We start from the raw sequence: 21,243 nt of genomic DNA, 5'->3' as shown, positions 1-21,243 counted from the left end.
CAAATCAGCCCACTTTTTGCCAATACGAGAAGACTACAAGGTAGAACGATTAGCCCGAATCTACACCGACGAGATCATTTATAATCATGGTACGCCTCGCGACATCATCTCTGACCGTGATGCTCGGTTTGCCTCGCGATTGTGGGAAACGTTTCAAGCGGCTCTTGGTACGACGCTTAACTTAAGTATCACATTCCATCCTCAAACCGACGGACAGACTGAAATAACGATCCGTACTCTTGAAGACATGCTCCGTTCGTGTGTCATAGACTTCGGTGGTAATTGGGATAAATACCTGCCGCTTGTCGAATTTTCGTACAACAACAGTTATCATACCAGCATATAAATGGCACCATTCGAGGCCTTATACGGAAGAAGATGTCGATCGCCTATTGTGTGGCACGAGATCAGTCATTCGCAACTAACTGGTCCTGAGCTACTGCAAGAAACGACTGACAAAGTCCTCCAAATTCGAGACAACTTGTTGAAAGCTCAAAGTAGACCGGAAAGTTACGCCGATAGACGACGCAAGCCCCTTGAACTTGACGTTGGCGATTACGTACTCCTAAAGGTATCACCTTGGAAGGGTGTGGTCAGATTCGACAGGAAAGGGAAACTAGCGCCTCGATATGTTGGACCTTTTAAGATTCTGGAAAGGATCGGAAAAGTCGCCTACAGACTCGAACTACCGGAGGAACTTAGTAACGACCACCCGACTTTCCATGTGTCAAACCTCCGAAAGTGCCTGGCTGAGCATGATTTAATTGTACCTCTCGATGACCTTCAAATAAACGAAACACTACACTTCGTGGAGAAGCCTGACGAAATCATGGACCGCCAAACCAAGCAACTCAGACGCTCGCGCATTCCTATTGTGAAAGTCCAATGGGAAGGCAAACGAGGCACAGAGTTCACTTGTGAACTCGAAAGCGACATGAAGGCGAAGTACCCGCAGTTGTTCAAGTGAAAGTCTAGAGACAGAAAGTTCTCAAAAGTGATTCACGGTGTTGTGCAGCTTTCAACCTAATTTCGGGACGAAATTCCCTAAACAAGGGGAGGCTGTAACACCCCGTGTTTTCGAAAGTCAAAGTCAAAGTCAAAGTCAAGACTGAAGTCAAAGGAAGAAAAGATCGCTGATTTCGATTTATCACTCCTTGCTCAATTACTGTTTTGACCTCTTTGACTGTAGTTAGTCTCTTTTATGTTACATTAGTTGTATTATGTTGAGTATTTAATTAAAATCGAAGTGATCGAATGTTTATTGTTACGAAACGCTTTACGACTGTGAATAAAAAGAAGTAACAACGCGATAAAGTCAATTAATCGATAATCGAACTAATCTAATCATCATCGAACTCGAATATCGTTAGGTGTTACTTGTGCATGTTTACTTTACGTTATGTGTGGTAATCAATCGAATCGCAATCGAAACTCAATTGAACTCAATCGAAATCGAATTATGATAATTGGTGGCGAAAAGACAGCGCGCAATATAAATGCTGGTATGTTAGATATAGTAGTTGGGATTAAAAGTAATTTAAATAGGAAACTCTATCGTATCCTCATCAATCGCAATCGAAATCGAAATATCAAAAATCGTCGCACCAAACACTCGAATCAGGCAGCTGAACGATCAGGCTACCAGCCGATCGAACAGCCAGCCGATCGGACTGCTGTCCGATCGGACAGGCTGTCCGATCGAGCAGCCTGACCGATCGGCCAGCCTTTATCTCTTTTGGCATCCTATAAATACCCCTGTCATTGTCAAACTTTCTACTTTTGGAAACCTCTGTCCGACCAGCACGCTTAGCTCACCTTTTTCTCAGATTTCTCTCGATTCCGGTAAGATTTCGTCCTAAATCTTGTACTTTCTTGATCTACACGCACTCCTACACCTTTCTATCTTTCGAATCTCAACTTTTAACCGTGAAATCATCAAGATTCAAGTGTTCTAGGATGATGTCATCATGGTGTTCTTAAGGAACTTCATGTTTTGACCTCAATCCATCTAGAATAACTTGGATCTAACCGATTTCCACACAAACAAACAAAGATCTTTCTCAGATCTGAACATAATCATGGTAAAAGGGATTGAAAGATGGTTTTTCCAACTTTCTTTCAACTCTTTTACACTCAATACCGTCAAATCCGATAGAAACGGAGCTTGTGTCGACTTACTAACCATTTCGGTGGTTGAGCGACTCAAGATCCGGATTCTACCCACGAGGTTCACCGATTTCGGGTTAAACATGAAACACCGTTCTGAAGTGTTCCCTTGACGGATTTGGGTGATTCCTGTCCGAACAGGAGAACCAAGTAAAGACGTGGGTTCTGTGGTCTGACTCGTTATCCAAATACCTCAATAAAACGACAAGCAATCAGAACGACCAATTGTTAGTCGAACAGGCCGACCAGGTCAGGGTGCTGACCGATCGGACAGATGTCCGAACGGACAGCCAGTCGATCGGACAGTCAGCCGATCGACTGGCACATGGTCCCACACTTAATCGATTTTTCAACACGTTCGACGCACTAGGAGTGCCACCCGATCGAACAGCCGTCCGATCAGGTGACACTCTGCTGAGAACTTGTTTTTGTTGAGGTACCCAGCCGATCGGGTTGTCGGCCGATCGAACGACCATCTGATCGACCGACCTGAAAGGTAAAGATATTTCAATGTTTTCAAATACTGCAACAAAAACTTCAAAAGTCAAACCATCATACACAAACACATCCTACTCAAAGGAAGAAACAATCCACTCGAACAACCATCCGATCGGACTGCCGTCCGACCGGACAGCTGTCCGAACGGACTGTCAAACGAACGGTCAACCGTCCGATCGACCAGCTGTCCGACTCTTTAACACTTGTTTCCGTTTTACGCGTTGCTTATCGTTGTGACATCGAACTATTCAGGCTAACCCTACTCTCAAGCGCTCCCTTCAATCCATCAATCGTTGTGAGTATACTCGATCCCTTTTTGCTTTATGCACATTTGGGTGTTACATACGTTACATATACAAAATCACAATCGAACACACTACTCAATACTTTAAACGCTAACCATTACCGCATGTTATACGTGACTAAGTGAATGCTTGTTGTTATGTTTACACGTGGAATGCTGTCTACCTGCCTTAACAACGATAGTACTATAGTTTGGACTCAGCACCCGTTCACGCGGGGGTTGTTAAGGACAATTACTTGCATGGATTACGGTGGTACTCATGTATTGCGAACTGCCTCGGGCAGTCAACCCGCAGTCATTGGTATCGATAGATCCTTGTCGATAATTAACATGCTTAGTTTTCCTCTGTGTACATGCTGGTTATGCGTAAACTATTTCGAACTCTATTATACTATTATCAAACTTGTATGCTCACCTTTACATTTTATGTATTGACCTTATTTTAACGTATGTGACAGGTGTTTAAGATGCTTTTCTGCTAGGAAAGCGAGGCTAGAATAAAGCTCTAGAGCCCAACAAATAGTTGTCTGTAGTAATCAAATTATGGGTCTCTAGAAGCAGATAAACAATTGCTTTAAAATCTGAGTTGTCGGAACAGAAACATTTGCCTGGATTTTATCTGTAATAATTTGTTTACTGTTTGAGATACGGTATGGGACGTGTTATTTAAATTGAATAGTAATGATAATTGTTATGGAAACTTCTGGACAATCTGTTTCGCTCAGTGCCATGCCCCGATGATTCCGCCATCGGTTGGGGTGTGACACGTTGCCCCTTTGAAAATTTGTTTTGTTCGAGATTTTTGACCGTTTGACAATGGTTAAAACATTAAATATATTTTTTCAACATTAAACACTATATATTCCCCACTTTTCATTCCATTTTTATAAAAAATTTTCACCTCTTCTCTATAATTTTTAAAAACTTCACCTCTTCTCTATAATCATGAATCCCTTCCGACCTCCATTTGGTGTGCCTTCGAGAACCAGTAACCCCAACGCGTATCGTCCGAACACCACGCAATCCCAACCAATCATCAACATACAAGACATGGATCTTAACGTATTTGCGTACGCTCAAATATTAGCATCGGTCGGTTCCCAAAAATTCTTGCAAGTTCCTCAACCTTATCAAACATGGGAGGTTCGCAAACGTCTCCGGAGATAGAAACGGTGCCAGAGACACAACCCAAACCCGAGCCCGTTGTCGAGGCATCGAAACGCTCCTCGTCGAAAAGGTCTCACAAAAAAAGGAAACAAGCGGTCCTCGTCGAAAAGGAGACTACCTTGCATGGGAGAAAGACGAGGAGTACGCGTTGGCAAACGCTTGGCTAGATATATCGGAGGCCCCCGATGTTGGTGAGTTTTTTGAAAATTTTCATTATTATTTTCGCTCCGACTAGTATTTTTTTTATGTGAAAAATATTACCTTATAATTTTTTATTTTCTTTGTAGCTAATTACCAAACGTCACTCGTATTTTGGCAAAAGATTCGAGCAACGTTCTTTAAGGCTATGGGAATAGGCGAAGACTACCGCAAACAAGATTCCCTTTCGAGCAAATGGACCGATATCAACTGGATATGCCATCAGTTTCAAGAGGTCTTTCAACGCAATTGGAACAACAGGGAAAGCGGTGAAAAAGACGCTAATGTTATAACAAAAGCGTTGGAAGAATACACTAAAATGAAAGGCAGTTTCACTTATTTTAGATGTTGGGAGCTTTTAAGAGGAAGGCCCAAATGGGCAAACGTACCGACGATGACGTCTAGCGTTAGACGTAAATCAAAGCGGTCAAAAACATCATCGTCGGTTGACCCGGACATACCAACCTCCGATGCTCGCAACGTCGATTTAAATATTATTGTAGACGACGAGGAAGAATTGGAGTTGGAACGACCGCCGGGTAGAAGAAGTGCCAAAAATAAGGGAAAAAAGCGGAGTCCTCTTCTTCTAATCAAGATATATTGCACCAAGATTTTGAAGAGATGAATCGACGTCTTCAAGACATTCGGGATCTCGGTCATAGGCGTTTACAAAGTATCGACGAAAGAAACGCCGAAAACAAAAAGTTTGTCGCGATACAAGAATCGAGAAAAATGGAAAAAAAATATCGAATTTTTGGCTAAACCCATCGACCATCTCACAGGCGACGCGTTGATCCTATAGCCCAAATGCGTCGGGAATAAATCCGTCAAAAATACAATCTCTAGCTTTGTTTCTGTTTTTTTTTTAATTTATTTGTTTCGGTTTTTTTATTAATTTCGTTTTTTTAGAATGTAATGTTTTTTATTTAATGAAATTTATTTAGTTTTAATTAAAAAAGATTAATGATTGTGTAATGATTGACGGGGCATTATTGGGCGTTATCACCACTATGCCCTTTGTGAATAACGCCCCGTTGATGACTAAGATTACACGTGGCGCATAACGCCCTAGGATGGAGCATTATTCACCCCCAACGACTACGGATGGTCTGAAAAGTTTCATATCCAACTAGTCATAATTAAATAAGCATTAATAAATTGTGGATGTTCTGTCTTAGTTCTTAAATAACATGTAAGAAAAGTTTTAAAGAAATTGGAAGGGCAAAATATGTTGTCATTGTTCATAAGATGTTTAAACTTTAAACAACCAATGTATTTGGAAAATATTGGATCAAAACTTTAAAATTTCTTTTCACAAACGTTATATGGTTGAATGCATAAAGAGATAAACCCAAGCCCGCCACAAATTACATAAAGTTCAAATTGAATTTAAATAAATACAACTAAGATTTCTCCATCGCGTGTTGCGACGGGGAATCCACATACGAACAACGTTGAAAACAGGTATGAAACTACAAAATATAATTGTATAACACAACAAAAAATGGAATAAAATGTAACAAATACAAAAAAAAAATGGTGACATGGTACCTATGATGGAGTGTGGCGCCCCTACCAGGGGCGGACTTAGAGTATTAAAAGGGGTAGCGCGGGCTACCCCTCAACCCTGTCTCCGTAGTGTAAAAATACCCCTTAACTCCATTTCTATAGTGTAAAAATACCCCTCAACTCCGTTTCTGTTATATAAAGGATACCCCTGATCCTAAAAAAAAATTAGGATACCCCTAACTTTTTGGGCTAGTTCCGCCACTGGCCCCTACATGCCGGAGATTACCAACTCGCAATGGCCACCGCCGCCGCAATTCGCGGTTGCGGTTGGCAGGATTCGCTGAACAGGAAATTGTGTTTCTATGTAGCACGGGGACTCCATTTATGTCGCCGTACCCGTATCGGGTACTTGTCGGGGACCGAAACACCATAGGTACTCGTCGGGGACGTTTCCTAAACGTTTCCAATATCGGGGACGTATTTGGTAGAAGTATCCAGTCCGTTTCCATTTAATTTTAGGGTTAACCCTTTCAAATTCCACAACCGGCAATTAAATAAATAGACCTATCATATTCGGCTTCTCTAATCTCTAAACTCTCAAGTCTCATCATCTCTAATTCTTTATCGATTGCCGATCTCTCACTAGATGAACCGGAATTTGAAAATGATTTGATTATTGATAATTAATTACCTTTGGAAGATATAGTATTTTTGGAATTTGTTTAATATATTTTTATTTTTTTATATTTTTTATTGCCGTACCCGTATCTTGAAATTTTGAGTTTTGTCGTTCCTCGTTCCCGTATCGTCCCCGTACCCCGATCCCGTACCCGTTCCGGTGCTACTTAGTTGTGTTTTAATATGAACGATTATAGGGGTGGGGCCGACCCGATTTTTAATAAATTTTAAATAGAAAAATATTTAGTTTTTGTAAAAAAAAATAATTATATTTTTTCGATAGATCCCGGGTCGGTCCATTTTCAACGTATATCATGGGTATGTTTGGCAAAAGTAGCTGGTGGCTGGTAGCTGAAAGCTGAAAGCTGATAGCTGGTGGCTGGAAGCTGGTAGCTGTAGCTGGTAGCTAGTAGCTGTAGCTTTTTAGATATATTTGGGGTATGTTTGGCAAAAGTAGCTGGTGGCTGGTAGCTGAAAGCTGTAAGCTGGTAGCTGGTGGCTGGAAGCTGGTAGCTGTAGCTGGTAGCTAGTAGCTGTAGCTTTTTAGATATATTTGGTGTTTGGTAGAGTAGCTGGAGCTTTTAATAAAATGTATAAAATTACCAAAATAGACATAACTAAAAATTTAGAAAGTTGGTGCATTAAAAAGTTTCTTATTTTGAGAGGTTAAAATAGTCATTTTTCTCTAAAAGCTTGTAGCTCCTTCTAAACGCTACTAGTAGTAGCGTTCAACCAAAAGCTTCAAGCTCCTAACCTAAAAGCTTAAAGCTCCTTCAACCAAACAAGACTTTTTATTAAGTAGGAGCTTTTTGTTAAAAGCTTAAAGCTTGAAGCTTCTAAAAGCTCCTAAAAGCTTCATGCCAAACATACCCTTGGTGTTTGGTAGAGTAGCTGAAGCTTTTAATAAAATGTATAAAATTACCAAAATAGACATAACTAAAAATTTAGAAAGTTGGTGCATTAAAAAGTTTCTTATTTTGAGAGGTTAAAATAGTCATTTTTCCCTAAAAGCTTGTAGCTCCTTCTAAACGCTACTAGTAGTAGCGTTCAACCAAAAGCTTCAAGCTCTTAACCTAAAAGCTTAAAGCTTCTTTAACCAAACAAGACTTTTTATTAATTGTGAGCTTTTTCTTAAAAGCTTAAAGCTTGAAGCTCCTAAAAACACCTAAAAGCTCTATGCCAAACATACAATATCTCATATTTAGTTTTTGTAAAAGAGATTAATGAATGAAAGTTATACCAGAAAAGTAAAGCTATTTGATTAGATGCATACATTATTTATAGTCTAAGAGGTTAAGTGAAACTTAAAAAAAAACAACTAATGAAAAAACCTACTTAAAAAACGAAAAAATAAATCCAACAACCAACCCTACTCTAGATAGTTTAGTAAAATTCACAATGTTATTTAATATATACATAAAAAATAAAAATAAATATCATTAAAAGTGAAATTGATAAAGTTTAGTTGTAAAAAAAAGTTAAAAAATTATGGCTAAAACCAAAAGTAACGAATTCTCTTGTAGCTAATGATGTAATTTAATATATATTATAGACAAAATTGCAGAAAACAACCTTTATATTTGCCCCAAACTGCACTTTATACCTTTCACTATGAAATCGGTAAAAACCAACCTTTAGGTTAATGTTTTGCTACAGGTTCAACCTTTAACACAAACGACGTTTGTTTTTCTTGTTAAACCCCCCTCACATGCAATGCATATGAGGGTATTATTGTCATTTCATTTTTGTCTTTTTATTACTAAATTAAATTATAATTAATGTAGCCCCACCATCCCCATCATCTTGCCCTCAACATCAATATTTCATCATCTTCTTCTCTGCATTCATACATCCCAATCTCTCTAACTAGCCATCTCTCTCTCTAAGTGTGCAGTGTGTGGGTTGTTTTTGGGAAGAAGAAAATAGATACATGGGTATGAGTAACAGGTGTGTGTGTGCGAGAGATGTGACTAGGGGTGTTGTCACTTTGTAAGTGGGATGTCTCCTAAGTAGTAGTGAGTAATCAATGGAATATTTAAAAAAACAAAAAATTATTAAAAATATAACTAAAATGACGAAAAAGCCCTCACATGCAAAGCATGTGAGGTAATTTAACCAGAAAAATAAACGTCGTTTGTGTTAAAGGTTGAAACTGTAACAAAACATGAACATAAAGGTTGGTTTTTACTGATTTCATAGTGAAATGTATAAAGTGCAGTTTGGAGCAAACATAAAGGTTGTTTTATGCAATTTTGTCTATATTATAATTTGAATATTTGAACTTTATGTAACTTGTGCCGGGGCTTGGGTTTATCTCTTTATAGAATGAACATACCGAGAGTCGATTAAAACCTTGTCTTGTGCAAGCTCCAACACCGCACCTAAGGACACTCCGTCGTCATCCGGGATGAAGTATTTGGCAACGGGTGTGAGTCCATACACTCGAACCGGCCTTGATTCATGTACCCTTTCGGTGCAAGTGACTATTGAATGGCTCGCAAGCAAACGAAGCATTCGGTCAACCATGTCTAGGGCATCTTGGTTAGAGATCAATAAACGAGACACAATCTCATGAGCCGTGAGTTTGGCATCCGGCCCTGCCTCAGCTATAGCCTCTAGGACCTTGAGATTGATTACAGTCGCTAGCACCATGGTCAATGATGTGGAGGTAACTAGTTGCATTGCGTAAACATAGGTGCTCCTCGTTTGAACCCATTTTCACACAACTCTTGCCTTGTGTTTTGTTTGCAGCAAATAACTTATGTGGTAACCCTTTATATATTACAAGTTGTACACGAGCAAAAAGTCAAATGTATAATTATCAATAAATTAGAGTTTTCGTTCTTTTTTACGGTAACTTGCAGATCATCTCCTTTAACTTCGTAAAGTACAAAAAAGTATTATAAAATAAAATAAGATAAAAAACATAATTATTACTTTTGACTTTATAATAAAACATAATTATTACTTTAACTTTATAATAAAATAATATAATAAAGTAGTTAATCATTACTAAATTTGACTTTTGGGTATATTAATCTTTATCTTGGGTATATTTATCACACCCTAAAGTTTATATGGTGTCACAATTTTGTGCTATTATCAATAACTAGTGTTAACTTTTTGAGAAAAGTGTTCGGATAGTCCCTGTGGTATACCTCGTTTTCACCTTTAGTCCCAAAACTTTCAAAATTACACCTACAGTCCCCAACTTTGGCACTTCGTTCTCGGATAGTCCCTAGGGGAAAGAAAAGTAATGCTCCACAAATACACAACTGTAGTTAGATAGCTCTTAAGCAACAAACTCTAGAGTGAAATAAGTGTTTAAACTTTTATGCATGTGCCTATTTAATTTACACCCATCTAGTTAACCCATTAAAAGGTCTTTGGTCTAACGACTCAAATAAGTGCTTTAGCCAATTCCACAGAAGTCGAATGTTCGAGTTCCGTTGTAAACTATATGGGCTGATGTTCTAAGAAAAGCTTATCTTCTAAAAAGAGCGGAACTTTTGCTAAAAATATTTAACTTCTTAGGGGGTGTTTGGGTCGCGAGAATTCAATTGAATTTAAGAGAATTGGAATTTCAATTCCATCTCTTAAAATGTTTGGTTCACAGAATTTGATAGAATTGGAATCCCAATTCCAATCTGCATATGTTTGGTTGACAATGGAATTGGAATTAGGCATGAATTTCTTCAAATTCCTTTAACTAAAGGTATTCAAAATCCTTCCTATATGTGAAGGAATTAAAGTAAATTCATTGGAATCTTCGACCGTTTCGACCCGCACCGTTTCAACCCGTATCGTTTCGACCCATACTGGTTTTGATCCGAACCGTTTCGACCCGTACCGTTTCGAATCGAACCGTTTCGACGCGTACCATTTCGACTCGAACCGCTTCCACCCGAACCGTTTCGACGCGAACAGTTTCGACCCGAGCTGGTGGTTGTGGGTGCCGGGATGATGGATTCCAATTCATTTGACAACCAAACACAACAAAAATGGAATTGAGATTCCAATTCCAACAATTTCCAGTTCCAATTGGAATGTTTAAATTCCAAATCCAATTCCTATACAAATTACAATTTTGGCCCCTGTGGTTATATCACTTTTACCCTGTTAGCCCAAAAAAGAATTTTTTAACATCTGAGCCCCCAACATTTTTTTTCTAACCCTTTTGGCCCTTGACACTAACCCCATCCATTAAATGTTAGGGGTCAAAAGGGTTAGAAAAAAAGACGTTAGGAGCCAAAAAGATTAGAAAAAAAAGACGTTGGGAGCTCAGATGTTAAAAAAAATTGGGCTAAAAAGGTAACAGTGATATAACCACAGGGGCCAAAATCATAATTTACTCTAAAAACTGTTATTGGGATATCTAAAAAAACATAATTTACCACCTGAAAATAGAAAGATTTAGGAACTAAGGACAATATATGTCTATTAAATTCTTCACTAATATATGTTATCTTGTTTCATTATACCAAACCCAACAAAAAAAAAAAAAAAAAAAAAAAAAAAAAAAAAAAAAAAAAAAAAAAAAACATGTTAGCATATATTAACAATCAAGAAAATCTTCACCAGTAACACTAGGGGTCACATCTACTAAACCATTTACTCTAAAAATCACCAATAAAAGTCGCGCAATCTCATGGTGGATCGCGTGGTCGAGAATCCAAACACCAGCACTGATAATTTGGTGTCGAAATCTGAAAGAGTTCATCTGGGGACATATTCTCAAGATCCTTAGATGTTCCGTTGTCGAAAATAAGGTTTTGTTTGGTGCATGATGTTGCAGTTTTGTAATCTTGATGTTCTTGAGAACGCATACGCTTGTATAGTCTCATTACCGATACACAATCTTGAAAAGTGTCGTGTGTCCCTAACCTTATATCGTACCTGAAAACATAAATTTGGTAAAAAGGGTTTAAAATGTAGATACAGATGCAACATATTACATTTTGCAATATTGGTTAAAGCTCAGTCTTGCAATATGAAAGTTATAAAAACAGAATTTAAAAAATCTTATTTTGGGCTAATATGGTAAAAGTGATATAACCACAGGGGCCAAAAACGTAATTTACTCCAGAATTTATTTTAACTAGAGTAAATTACGATTTTGGCCCCTGTGGTTATATCACTTTTACCCTTTTAGCTCAAAAAAAATCTTTTAACATTTGAGCCCCCAACGTCTTTTTTTCCAACCCTTTTGGCCCCTAACACTAACCCCATCCATTTATTTTTAGGGGCCAAAAGGGTTAGAAAAAAAGACGTTGGGGGCCAAAAGGCTTAGAAAAAAAGACGTTGGGGGATCAGATGTTAATAGATTCCTTTTTGGGCTAAAAGAGTAAAAGTGATATAACCACAGGGGCCAAAATCGTAATTTACTCTTTTAACAAATATATCTTTGAAAAACAGATGCAGCATATCATAATAGTGAACGAATTAAATGACTAACTGTACTAAGATAACACGTTTATAGGTTAATTAGTAGATTAAACAAGTAAATAACCGCTTTCACTTAATAAACTCCAACTATATGTGTCATTTTAAATAAGCTTGGGGTCAAAAATACATGTGAACACAGGCGAAAAAACACTAAGCTAGAATGTATGCTTGAATGAAAGGCGAAAAAACACTAAAAAATGAATTAAAGCAACTTACCCTAAATATGTTTTAGTGAGGTACTTGAGAGAGTGACTGACCAAATTAGTTTTCATTAGCGGACGATACGTTGCAGTATCCCTGCACAGAAAAAATCAGCTGTTAAACTAAAGGAAAAATTACAAGTTTTGTCCTTTATCTTTATACCACTTTTCAGGCGGTGTCCTTTTTAACGAATGTTGACAGGCGGTGTCCTTTACTAGGTATTTTGTTGCAAGTTTAGTCCTTTACACCCAACCCAGTTAAAAAACCCTGTTAATTGTTGGGTGTAAAGGACTAAACTTGCAACAAACTACCTAGGTAAAGGACTAAACTTGCAACAAAATACCTAATAAAGGACACCGCATGTCAACAATTAACAGGGTTTTTTAACTGGGTTGGGTGTAAAGGACTAAACTTGCAACAAAATACCTAGTAAAGGACACCGCATGTCAACAATTAACAGGGTTTTTTAACTGGGTTGGGTGTAAAGGACTAAACTTGCAACAAAATACCTAGTAAAGGACACCGCCTGTCAACATTCGTTAAAAAGGACACCGCCTGAAAAGTGGTATAAAGATAAAGGACAAAACTTGTAATTTTTCCTAAACTAAAATATGAAGAACAGCAATATGTTGTGTTGGTGATATTTATGAATCAGTAAAGTATTTGAATTCGAAAAAAAAAAAAAAAAAAACTGACCTTAATAATTTGTCAGGATAACTCATTAACAAGCAATCCAAATCATGCTCTAAATTATGACCCACAAGAAGTTTAGCTTTTCCACCATCCAACCTTGCTTTTCCGATTGATTCTCCGTTATATAAAATTTGAGATATCTTTTCTTGTACTTTCCTTAGTGGCATGGCATCTATTAGATGTTCTTCGGTTAAGCCGGTTAGTTCGTATCTGAAAGTTCATGTAACATCAATGATACGTAACCCTGATTGACGGCTACAGATAGAAGTGCGAAAACTGGTGTGCTAGTTAACGGGTCAAGCTGACCCATCAACACTTTGTCGGTTACGAATTTTGTAAATGATTCAAACTTTATGATTACAAAAGCTCTACTATTGGTATACATAATTATTTTAAGAGTAACTTACGTTTTTGGCCGCTGTGGTTATATCACTTTTACTATATTAGCCCAAAATAAGAATTTTTAACATATCTGCCCCCATGGTTTCTATAACTAACCATTTTGGCCCCTAAGTCTAGAGATCATGGGGGCCAAAATGGTTAGTTATAGAGACCATGGGGGCTAAAATGGTTAGACTTAGGGGCCAAAATGGTTAGTTATAGAGACCATGGGGGCAGATATGTTAAAAATTCTTATTTTGGGCTAATATAGTAAAAGTGATATAACCACAGGGGCCAAAAACGTAATTTACTCTTATTTTAAAATTTAAACAATTTTAGGACATTGTGAGCATTTAAATACATGTAAAGCGACGTTTGGCTCGTTTAACCTAAAAGAAACCGTTTCCATACAACTGGGTTGGATTTGCCACCCCATGTCTTATATACAAATAGAAAAAAGAATTTTTGGGGAAGGTTTGTCAATAGGTAAAGAGTTAAATTCCATTTTAGACCCTGTGGTTTGGGTCATTTTGCCAGTTTAGTCCAAAGGTTTCATTTTTAACCTGTGGGTCCAAAAAGGTTTCACAGTTGCCATTTTAGTCCACTTGGTTAACTTCATCCATTTTTTCCGTTAACGAGAAGGCCGATTTGGTCATTTTGTATGTAATTCTGTTAACTAAAAGGGCAATTCAGCCATATAAAATGACCGAATTGGCCTTCTCGTTAACAGAAAAAATGGATGAAGTTAACCCAGTGGACTAAAATGGCAACTGTGAAACCTTTTTGGACCCACAGGTTAAAAATGAAACCTTTGGACTAAACTGGCAAAATGGCCCAAACCACAGGGACTAAAATGGCATTTAACTCGTAGGTAAATTAAGGCGAAGCGGGTTGACCCGTCAAAGCATTTGTCATAATTAATAGTGTTATTAAAACAAATATCCAACTTTTTTAAAAGAAACAACTTAGAAGGCTGTAAGCGCTTAAGCATACTTTATGCGACTTCTAATTCTAAAAGAACAAGACCCCCCCCCCCCCCAACACACACACACATTTTTATACAAAATTACCTATGATCGGTGACAGATATTTGAGGTTCCACATAAGTGTGAAATATTATATTTTCTTCTTCGTCAACAAGACAAACACGAGCCAATTGGTCAAGTGATCCATCACTACCACACCCAACCATTTGGCAATCGACGGCAACCGCTTTAAGATCTTTATCAATATAGTTTACATCTTGTAACGCTTCATACTCTATGTAGGGAATATTTATTGTTCCCTGAAACAAATTAACATAAATATATCGGAACGTATCTTAATTGCTTAATACTTAATGGTACTAGAGATGGTAGAATTAACGGATCAGACACGTTCATGACTTCATGTAAAAATGGGTAATTTATGGACTATGGTAGGGATTGGAATTAGTCAAACCAAGTTCAGTTGACCCGAAAAACATAAAGGCTTTTTATATGCGTTAAAAACTGGTTTGTTAGTTATGATTATATAAGGGGCAATTATATCGATATGGTTCTTCTAATAAAGTTTAGTGTCTTAGTAATGCAAAAAAGAAAAAAAAATTAATAAAACTTGGTTGACTATATACCTTTTGGCCCGTCTGACCTTTTTACTTTTTAGCAATGTTTTTAGGAACGGACCGGAATCGAACCGGTCTTATTAGTGGCCCACTGGTCGGGCCGGTCGAATCTGTCGGATCAGATGTAAGAAACGGGTTATGTCGTAGATATTATAAAAACTAATACGGTGAATTTGGGAAAACTTAAACAAAATCCGGTTTGACCACCCGTTCTCCGGTCTGACTGCCGGTTCCTGGGCCAACTGGCCGGTCCTACTCAAATCCGGTCTGACAGGGTGGACCGGACTGGACCGGCCAAACTCCCCGGAACCGAATCGACCAGCCGGTCCGGTTTTCAAAACATTGCTTTTCAGCTAATCTCTTTTTACGTGTTTGGCCTTGTTAGATATAAAACACAACCCGATGGGCCCATTTGATAAGAACATGAGTCGAATAAGCTTACAACTTACAAGGCAATCAGGGGCTGTTAAGATGCATTGATCTTTATGTTCACCAAGAGAAATTGGGCTCTCGAAAACCTTCATACAAAGTTGGCAACCGTATTGAGAGAATATACTTGAACACTGAGCCTTAGCTAATGGACCTACATGATTCATAAAAAAAAACATAAATATAGAATTAATCAAACTTTTATGAACAAGTACACGTGGAAAATGAGAGGGTTTGGTTTAGGTAAAAAAAAAGTATTTTAGGGGATCCCGAAGTTCATAAATAATAACGAGTTAATTGCCATTTTCGTCCCTGTGGTTTGTCCAATTATGTCAGTCCAGGCCAAATTTCAAATTTGTACCATTTCCGTCCCTGACATTGTTGAAACATGCCAGTTCCGTCCAAAAAACTAACGTGTGTTAAAACCTACCGGCATAACTAGACAAACCGCACGGACGAAACTGGCATAACAGACGTTAGTTTTTGGACGGAACTTGCATGTTTCAAGAATGTCAGGGACGGAAATGGTACAAATTTATAATTTGGCGTGGAATAGCATAATTGGATAAACCACAGGGACAAAAATGGTAGTTAAGTCATAATTAATATATCCGATATGTTACAAAACTATTATTAAAATATTGTAACTTTTTTTAACAAAACAATTTTGAGGCCTGAAGGTGCTATCCGAGACTTCTAAACCGTTCGACCCATTCATACATTAAATATGTTACAATAACTAATATCAAAATCATGATCCAGATGCTTAAGAGTTTAAAAAAAGCAATATTGGGAGTGTTATGTGCAAACAGTTAAACCATTGGACCCGTATAACCCAAGTATACTTCCAACTAAAATTTCAATTTGACCCGTTAACATAGTAACACACAGCCCAACTTGACCCGTTTTCATAACGGGCAGCAAGCACCTCCTCTAATGTTAAATATGAAATGTTTTATCATACCAGATATATGTTCCCTTAATGATTCAAATGATTTGCAATGCTTTTGACAAACGCCGCATTTCGGCTGATGCACAGAGTGATGGGATTTCTTCATGTGAGCAACAAGGTGTTCTTTTTTCTTAAATTGCTGAAAACAAGCCGCACATTTGTGCCTGATGACAAAAGAAAAAGAGTTAATTGCCATTTAGTCCCTGTGGTTTGGCCCATTTTGCCAGTTTAGTCCAAAGGTTTCATTTTTAACATCTGGATCCAAAAATGTTTCATCGTTGCCATTTTGGTCCAACTGACTTAACTCCATCCATATTTGTTAACTCTGCCAAGGGCATTTTAGTCATTTTAGCCATAAAGGGTTAATAAAAAGAAAAATGAAATGACTAAAATACCCTTGGCAGACTTAACATATATGGATGGAGTTAAGCCAGTTGGACCAAAATGGCAACGATGAAACCTTTTTGGATCCAGATGTTAAAAATGAAACCTTTGGACTAAACTGGCAAAATGACCCAAACCACAGGGACTAAAATGGCAATTAACTCAAAGAAAAACAAATGCAATATCTAGCATAAGTTAACATCAAGTGAATGTGTTAAAACAATCAGTAATCTCATTTTTTGTCCACTTTATTAACTTCTTATCGTAAATAATGAATGTGCTAATTACGATTATAGAAACAATATAACGAAAACCATAATCTAATCTTTGAATAAATGATTTAGGAGATTGTACGCATTAAAAATAGATTTTGGATGACTTTTTAAACCGTTTGATCCACTTGATAAGTTACCCTTTTAGCTGAATTAATCGAGTTAACGCATTTGAGATATAAACACAACCCAAATCAAATCTTTGGTGCTTGTTCGCGTTTATGTTATGAACCTTTCTTCAATGCTCAGTAAACGTGATAATTATCTCTCGAGTTAATTACTGTTTTTGTCCCTGTGGTTTGTCAAAAATCACTATTTCAGTCCATTAGTTTAAAAATTGCGATTTCAGTCCCTGTGGTTTGACTTTCGTAACCATTTCAGTCCACCTCGTAACCATTTCAGTCCATGTACTTACAGATTAAATGGATTGAAATGGTTACGAAAGTGAAACCATAGGGACTGAAATGGTTACGAAAGTGAAACCACAGGGACTGAAATCGCAATTTTTAAACTAATGGATTGAAATAGTGATTTTTGACAAACCACAGGGACGAAAACAGTAATTAACTCTTATCTCTCGAGTATTACCAAAACAAGGATACTAATAACAAACACACATTGATTAGAACAGGCGGATGGGTAATCATGCATCATGTGGTGACGTTGATAGCTGAAAGACACGGGGGTATATGCACCAATCATTCTCTGCCCCGATTGTTTGAGTGTTATGTGTCTTAGGTCCAAGGCTTGATACAAAACTACAACCGAGCCGGGGGTCTCACTGGAAGCAGCCTCTCTATTCCTACGGGGTAGAGGTAAGGCTGTCTACATCTACTCTCCTCAAACCCTACCTTAGCTTTGCTATTGGTGGGATGTACTGAGTATGATGATGATGACATTGATTAGAACAGGCAGATTTGTTAGCAAAGTTCAACGTTTGGGGGCTCCTATTTCAAGTTTACTAGATCTTAATATATTTTCCAGACTTATGGGCAACATAGCCTTGTGAATTCAGAAACATAGGGCTATTCAAAAAGCAGGCCACACATTTGTAAAAGAGCCGGGCTGAGCAGGCTTGGTTTGTAACAAGGTTTAAAAAACGGAAATGAGTTTCGAGGCGCTTTCCCTTCGCCTCACGAGGCGTAAGCCTCGAGCCGAACCGAGGCGTAATTAAAAAATAAATATAAAAGTATATATCTTATATTCTTATAAAACTAATAATACTAACTAAATTCATCAAAAACACACATAAAAAAAGGAGTAAATTACGTTTTTGGCCCCTGTGGTTATATCACTTTTAATATTAGTCCAAAATAAGAATTTTTAACATATCTGCCCCCATGGTCTCTATAACTAACCATTTTGGCCCCTAAGTCTAACCATTTTGGCCCCCATGGTCTCTATAACTAACCATTTTGGCCCCCATGATCTATAGACTTAGGGGCCAAAATGGTTAGTTATAGAGACCATGGGAGCAGATATGTTAAAAATTCTTATTTTGGGCTAATATAGTAAAAGTGATATAACCACAGGGGCTAAAAACGTAATTTACAAAGACATAAATTGCTTGAAATTAACACAAAAAGTCAAAAACATATATCAGAAACCCCTGAGGCGCAGCCTTTTTAGCGCCTCAGCCCCTCTGAGGCGCACGTACAATCCTCAGAATCGTTTTTTGGGTGTTTCGCCTTGAGGCGCACGCCTCAACCGTTTTTTAATATAAATAAATAATAACCCACAAGTACAACCCAAACTTTTATATTTATACATTATAAATTCTAGGCTCAAAGCTACTCGAAAACAACTTCTCAAAATCCGCTTGTTTGTAAACAAGCTGAGCAGAGCCGGCTCGATTTGTGAATGAGCTCAGCGTGAAGGTACGCTTGACTCGTTCCGCTTATGCTAGAACCCAAATTTCAATATAAATAAATTATAACCCAAATTTATTTTAAAAAATATTATTTTTGTTGTTATATACCATCAGTATATGAACAAGGGGCGATGCTTTGTTTTTAGTAGGTTACGGTTTTCTATTCAGAAGCGGCCGTAATTTGTTGCACGTCTACCGCCTGCCAACTTGATTAGAATGAAACAATTATTTTACTTAAAAAAAAAAAGAAAAAAAGAAAAAGAAAAAACCCGTTAACATAATAACCAAGCCCGGCTAGTGAAAAGCAGCACATGTAAGTAATGATTATTATAATTATAAAAGTTTGATGTATGGATCAGTAACTAAAAGATGAAGAATGTAGGAGAATAAAACCTTGTAGTGATGATTAGGGTTTTCGGATCCAAATCCTCCATTTAAGCGAGAACACAACCGCAGATAGATCGCTGTAAACAGTGGTGAAGTTAGGGTTTTTTTTGGATGAATAAAGAGGAGGTTTAGGTTGGTAATGGCTGACGCACGCACGCACACTAATCAGAGCAGAGATGAGGTCATGAAGAGGAGGATGTGATTGAAATGGGTTTGCAAGATATTAAACCCGACCCGACTGGTCAAACAAAAAAGTTGGAAAGCTCGGTTTTTGGTGGTTTCACGGTTTTTTTATTTTATTTTTTTTGGAAATTATTAGTATTTAAAATTATAATTGTTTTTTAAGAGGTAAACAGTCAGCGAACCACATCCGTAGAAGAAGTAGATCAAACCTACAATAAGGATGCTGTTTGTTTTGTTAATGTATGTAAACCTCTAAAATAAACTGGTGGTGGTGTACGGACGGTTGTGGTGGAAGTGGACGGTGGGTGGTGGTGGGTGGGTGGATGAGATTTTTTTCGAATTGTAGAATCTAGAAACAAGGTAGATGAGATTTTTTTCGAATTGTAGAACGAGAACTAGACCATATGGCGTATATAACCAAATAAGTTATAGTTTTTGTTTTTTTTTTTAATTATTGGTTTCTTTGGTTTAGACTTAGGGGTGGACCCGTAGTGACACCCCCCCCCCCCTCCCACCCCCAAATGCCATAGGCCTCTTGTTTGAGCAACTTCGGACCTATGTAATCTATTTTTAGTTTTCACACACCTATAAGCGACTCATCTTTATTATATGACTCGATCTAAACCAAACCATATCAAAAATCTAAAATCTCTTGAAAACATTCGAAACTGGAAAATTTTTAACACCCATGAAAAAATTTGTGGCTCCACCACTCTTTAGAATGATACATTTTGAAAAAAAAAAAAAAAAACAAAACAAATGTGGACGAAAATGTATGTTTATCCTGATGGTTATGGTTGGCAAAACTTTCTGGTCGTTTAGATGGTGTTAGTGTTTTGATTTTCTTCATACACAAGGATCCACTATCGTTACTTCATATCAATTACAATCCCTCAAGTTCTAAGACCACATAAATCTGAAATTATATATCTTTAATTGTATATATAATGGGGCATTTCTAGTTATCTTTAACTTTGTCCTATCATTTTTCGACATATAAATTCTGGTGACATTAGCCGTTGGAGTCGCAAAAAAGTCGACAAGGCTCGAGTTCGATGAGCCTTTGTAGGTGTGAGCTTGGTTCGAAAAGGATTTGAGGTTGCCCATTTTAACAAGTCTTTAACAATTATAAAACCAACAATAGCATCAGTTGCAAATTTTAATTTATTCATACTAACAAAACACACACACACATATATATATATATATAGAAAAAGTATATCGTACATTAAGGCTTAACGTACTTCACGTACGACAACGTGCGTGATTTGTTCTATAACATGTGTGATTAATGTTTTCAATATGCGTGATTATTGTGTTTCAACATACATGATTTTGGATTTTTGAGTTATAACGTGCGTGATTTTAAAATGAACGTCCGTAATTACCTGTCGTACGTGATGTACGTTAAGCCGTAATGTACGTTAACCTTCCTCTATATATGTATATATTAAAAAATTCAATGAAACTCAAAACAAGCCTTTACAATCTTGAGCTTGTCTTGTATATTATTAGAACTCGTTTTTTATGTACAAGCTTCAGCTCAAACGAGTTCACACCAAGCTAAAGTTATTCCATAAACTCGACTAGATTTTACTCGTGAGGAACATAAGTTTATCCAAACACCTTTGCTAACTAATCATCTAAATAAGGCCATTGAAGAGCATATGAATTATAATAATGTTTTAATATACAACTAGGATGTTTTCGGCCTAAACCGACCAAACAAAAGGACCTCATACAACTATATTATAGAAACTTACGAATATTGTTGTAAATGAATCGAACGTTAAGCAAACAGTTCGTAAACCATTTGGCGGGTAGTTTGTTTACGTTTGTTCATTTAATAAATAAACGAACATGAACAAGAAATTTCGTTCGATTAGTTAGTTGAACAAACACGAACAGAGGTCTCGTTCATTC

General features: G+C 37.3%; 2 protein-coding genes across 2 annotated transcripts; both read right to left on the bottom strand.

Annotated features, from left to right (window-relative positions):
* Nucleotides 1-8,830: 8,830 nt before the first annotated feature.
* Nucleotides 8,831-9,172, bottom strand: LOC110913180 (caffeic acid 3-O-methyltransferase-like). Its single transcript, XM_022158028.1, has one exon. The coding sequence runs from the start codon at nucleotides 9,170-9,172 to the stop codon at nucleotides 8,831-8,833; it is 342 nt and encodes a 113-aa protein (XP_022013720.1).
* Nucleotides 9,173-11,049: 1,877 nt separating this feature from the next.
* LOC110910251 (apoptosis-enhancing nuclease) lies at nucleotides 11,050-19,310 on the bottom strand. The gene is made up of 7 exons (XM_022154943.2): nucleotides 19,144-19,310; nucleotides 16,237-16,388; nucleotides 15,293-15,426; nucleotides 14,311-14,525; nucleotides 12,863-13,069; nucleotides 12,182-12,262; nucleotides 11,050-11,416 (listed from the first exon to the last, which is right to left on the bottom strand). The coding sequence occupies exons 1-7, from the start codon at nucleotides 19,182-19,184 to the stop codon at nucleotides 11,167-11,169; spliced, it is 1,080 nt and encodes a 359-aa protein (XP_022010635.1). The 5' UTR covers nucleotides 19,185-19,310; the 3' UTR covers nucleotides 11,050-11,166.
* Nucleotides 19,311-21,243: the final 1,933 nt, after the last annotated feature.

The sequence above is a fragment of the Helianthus annuus genome, chromosome 15, assembly GCF_002127325.2.
Source record: "Helianthus annuus cultivar XRQ/B chromosome 15, HanXRQr2.0-SUNRISE, whole genome shotgun sequence".
In the NCBI taxonomy this organism is placed as follows: domain Eukaryota; kingdom Viridiplantae; phylum Streptophyta; class Magnoliopsida; order Asterales; family Asteraceae; genus Helianthus; species Helianthus annuus.
The sequence above is the reverse complement of the archived record's forward strand: the minus strand, read 5'-3'. Positions and strand labels throughout refer to the sequence as shown.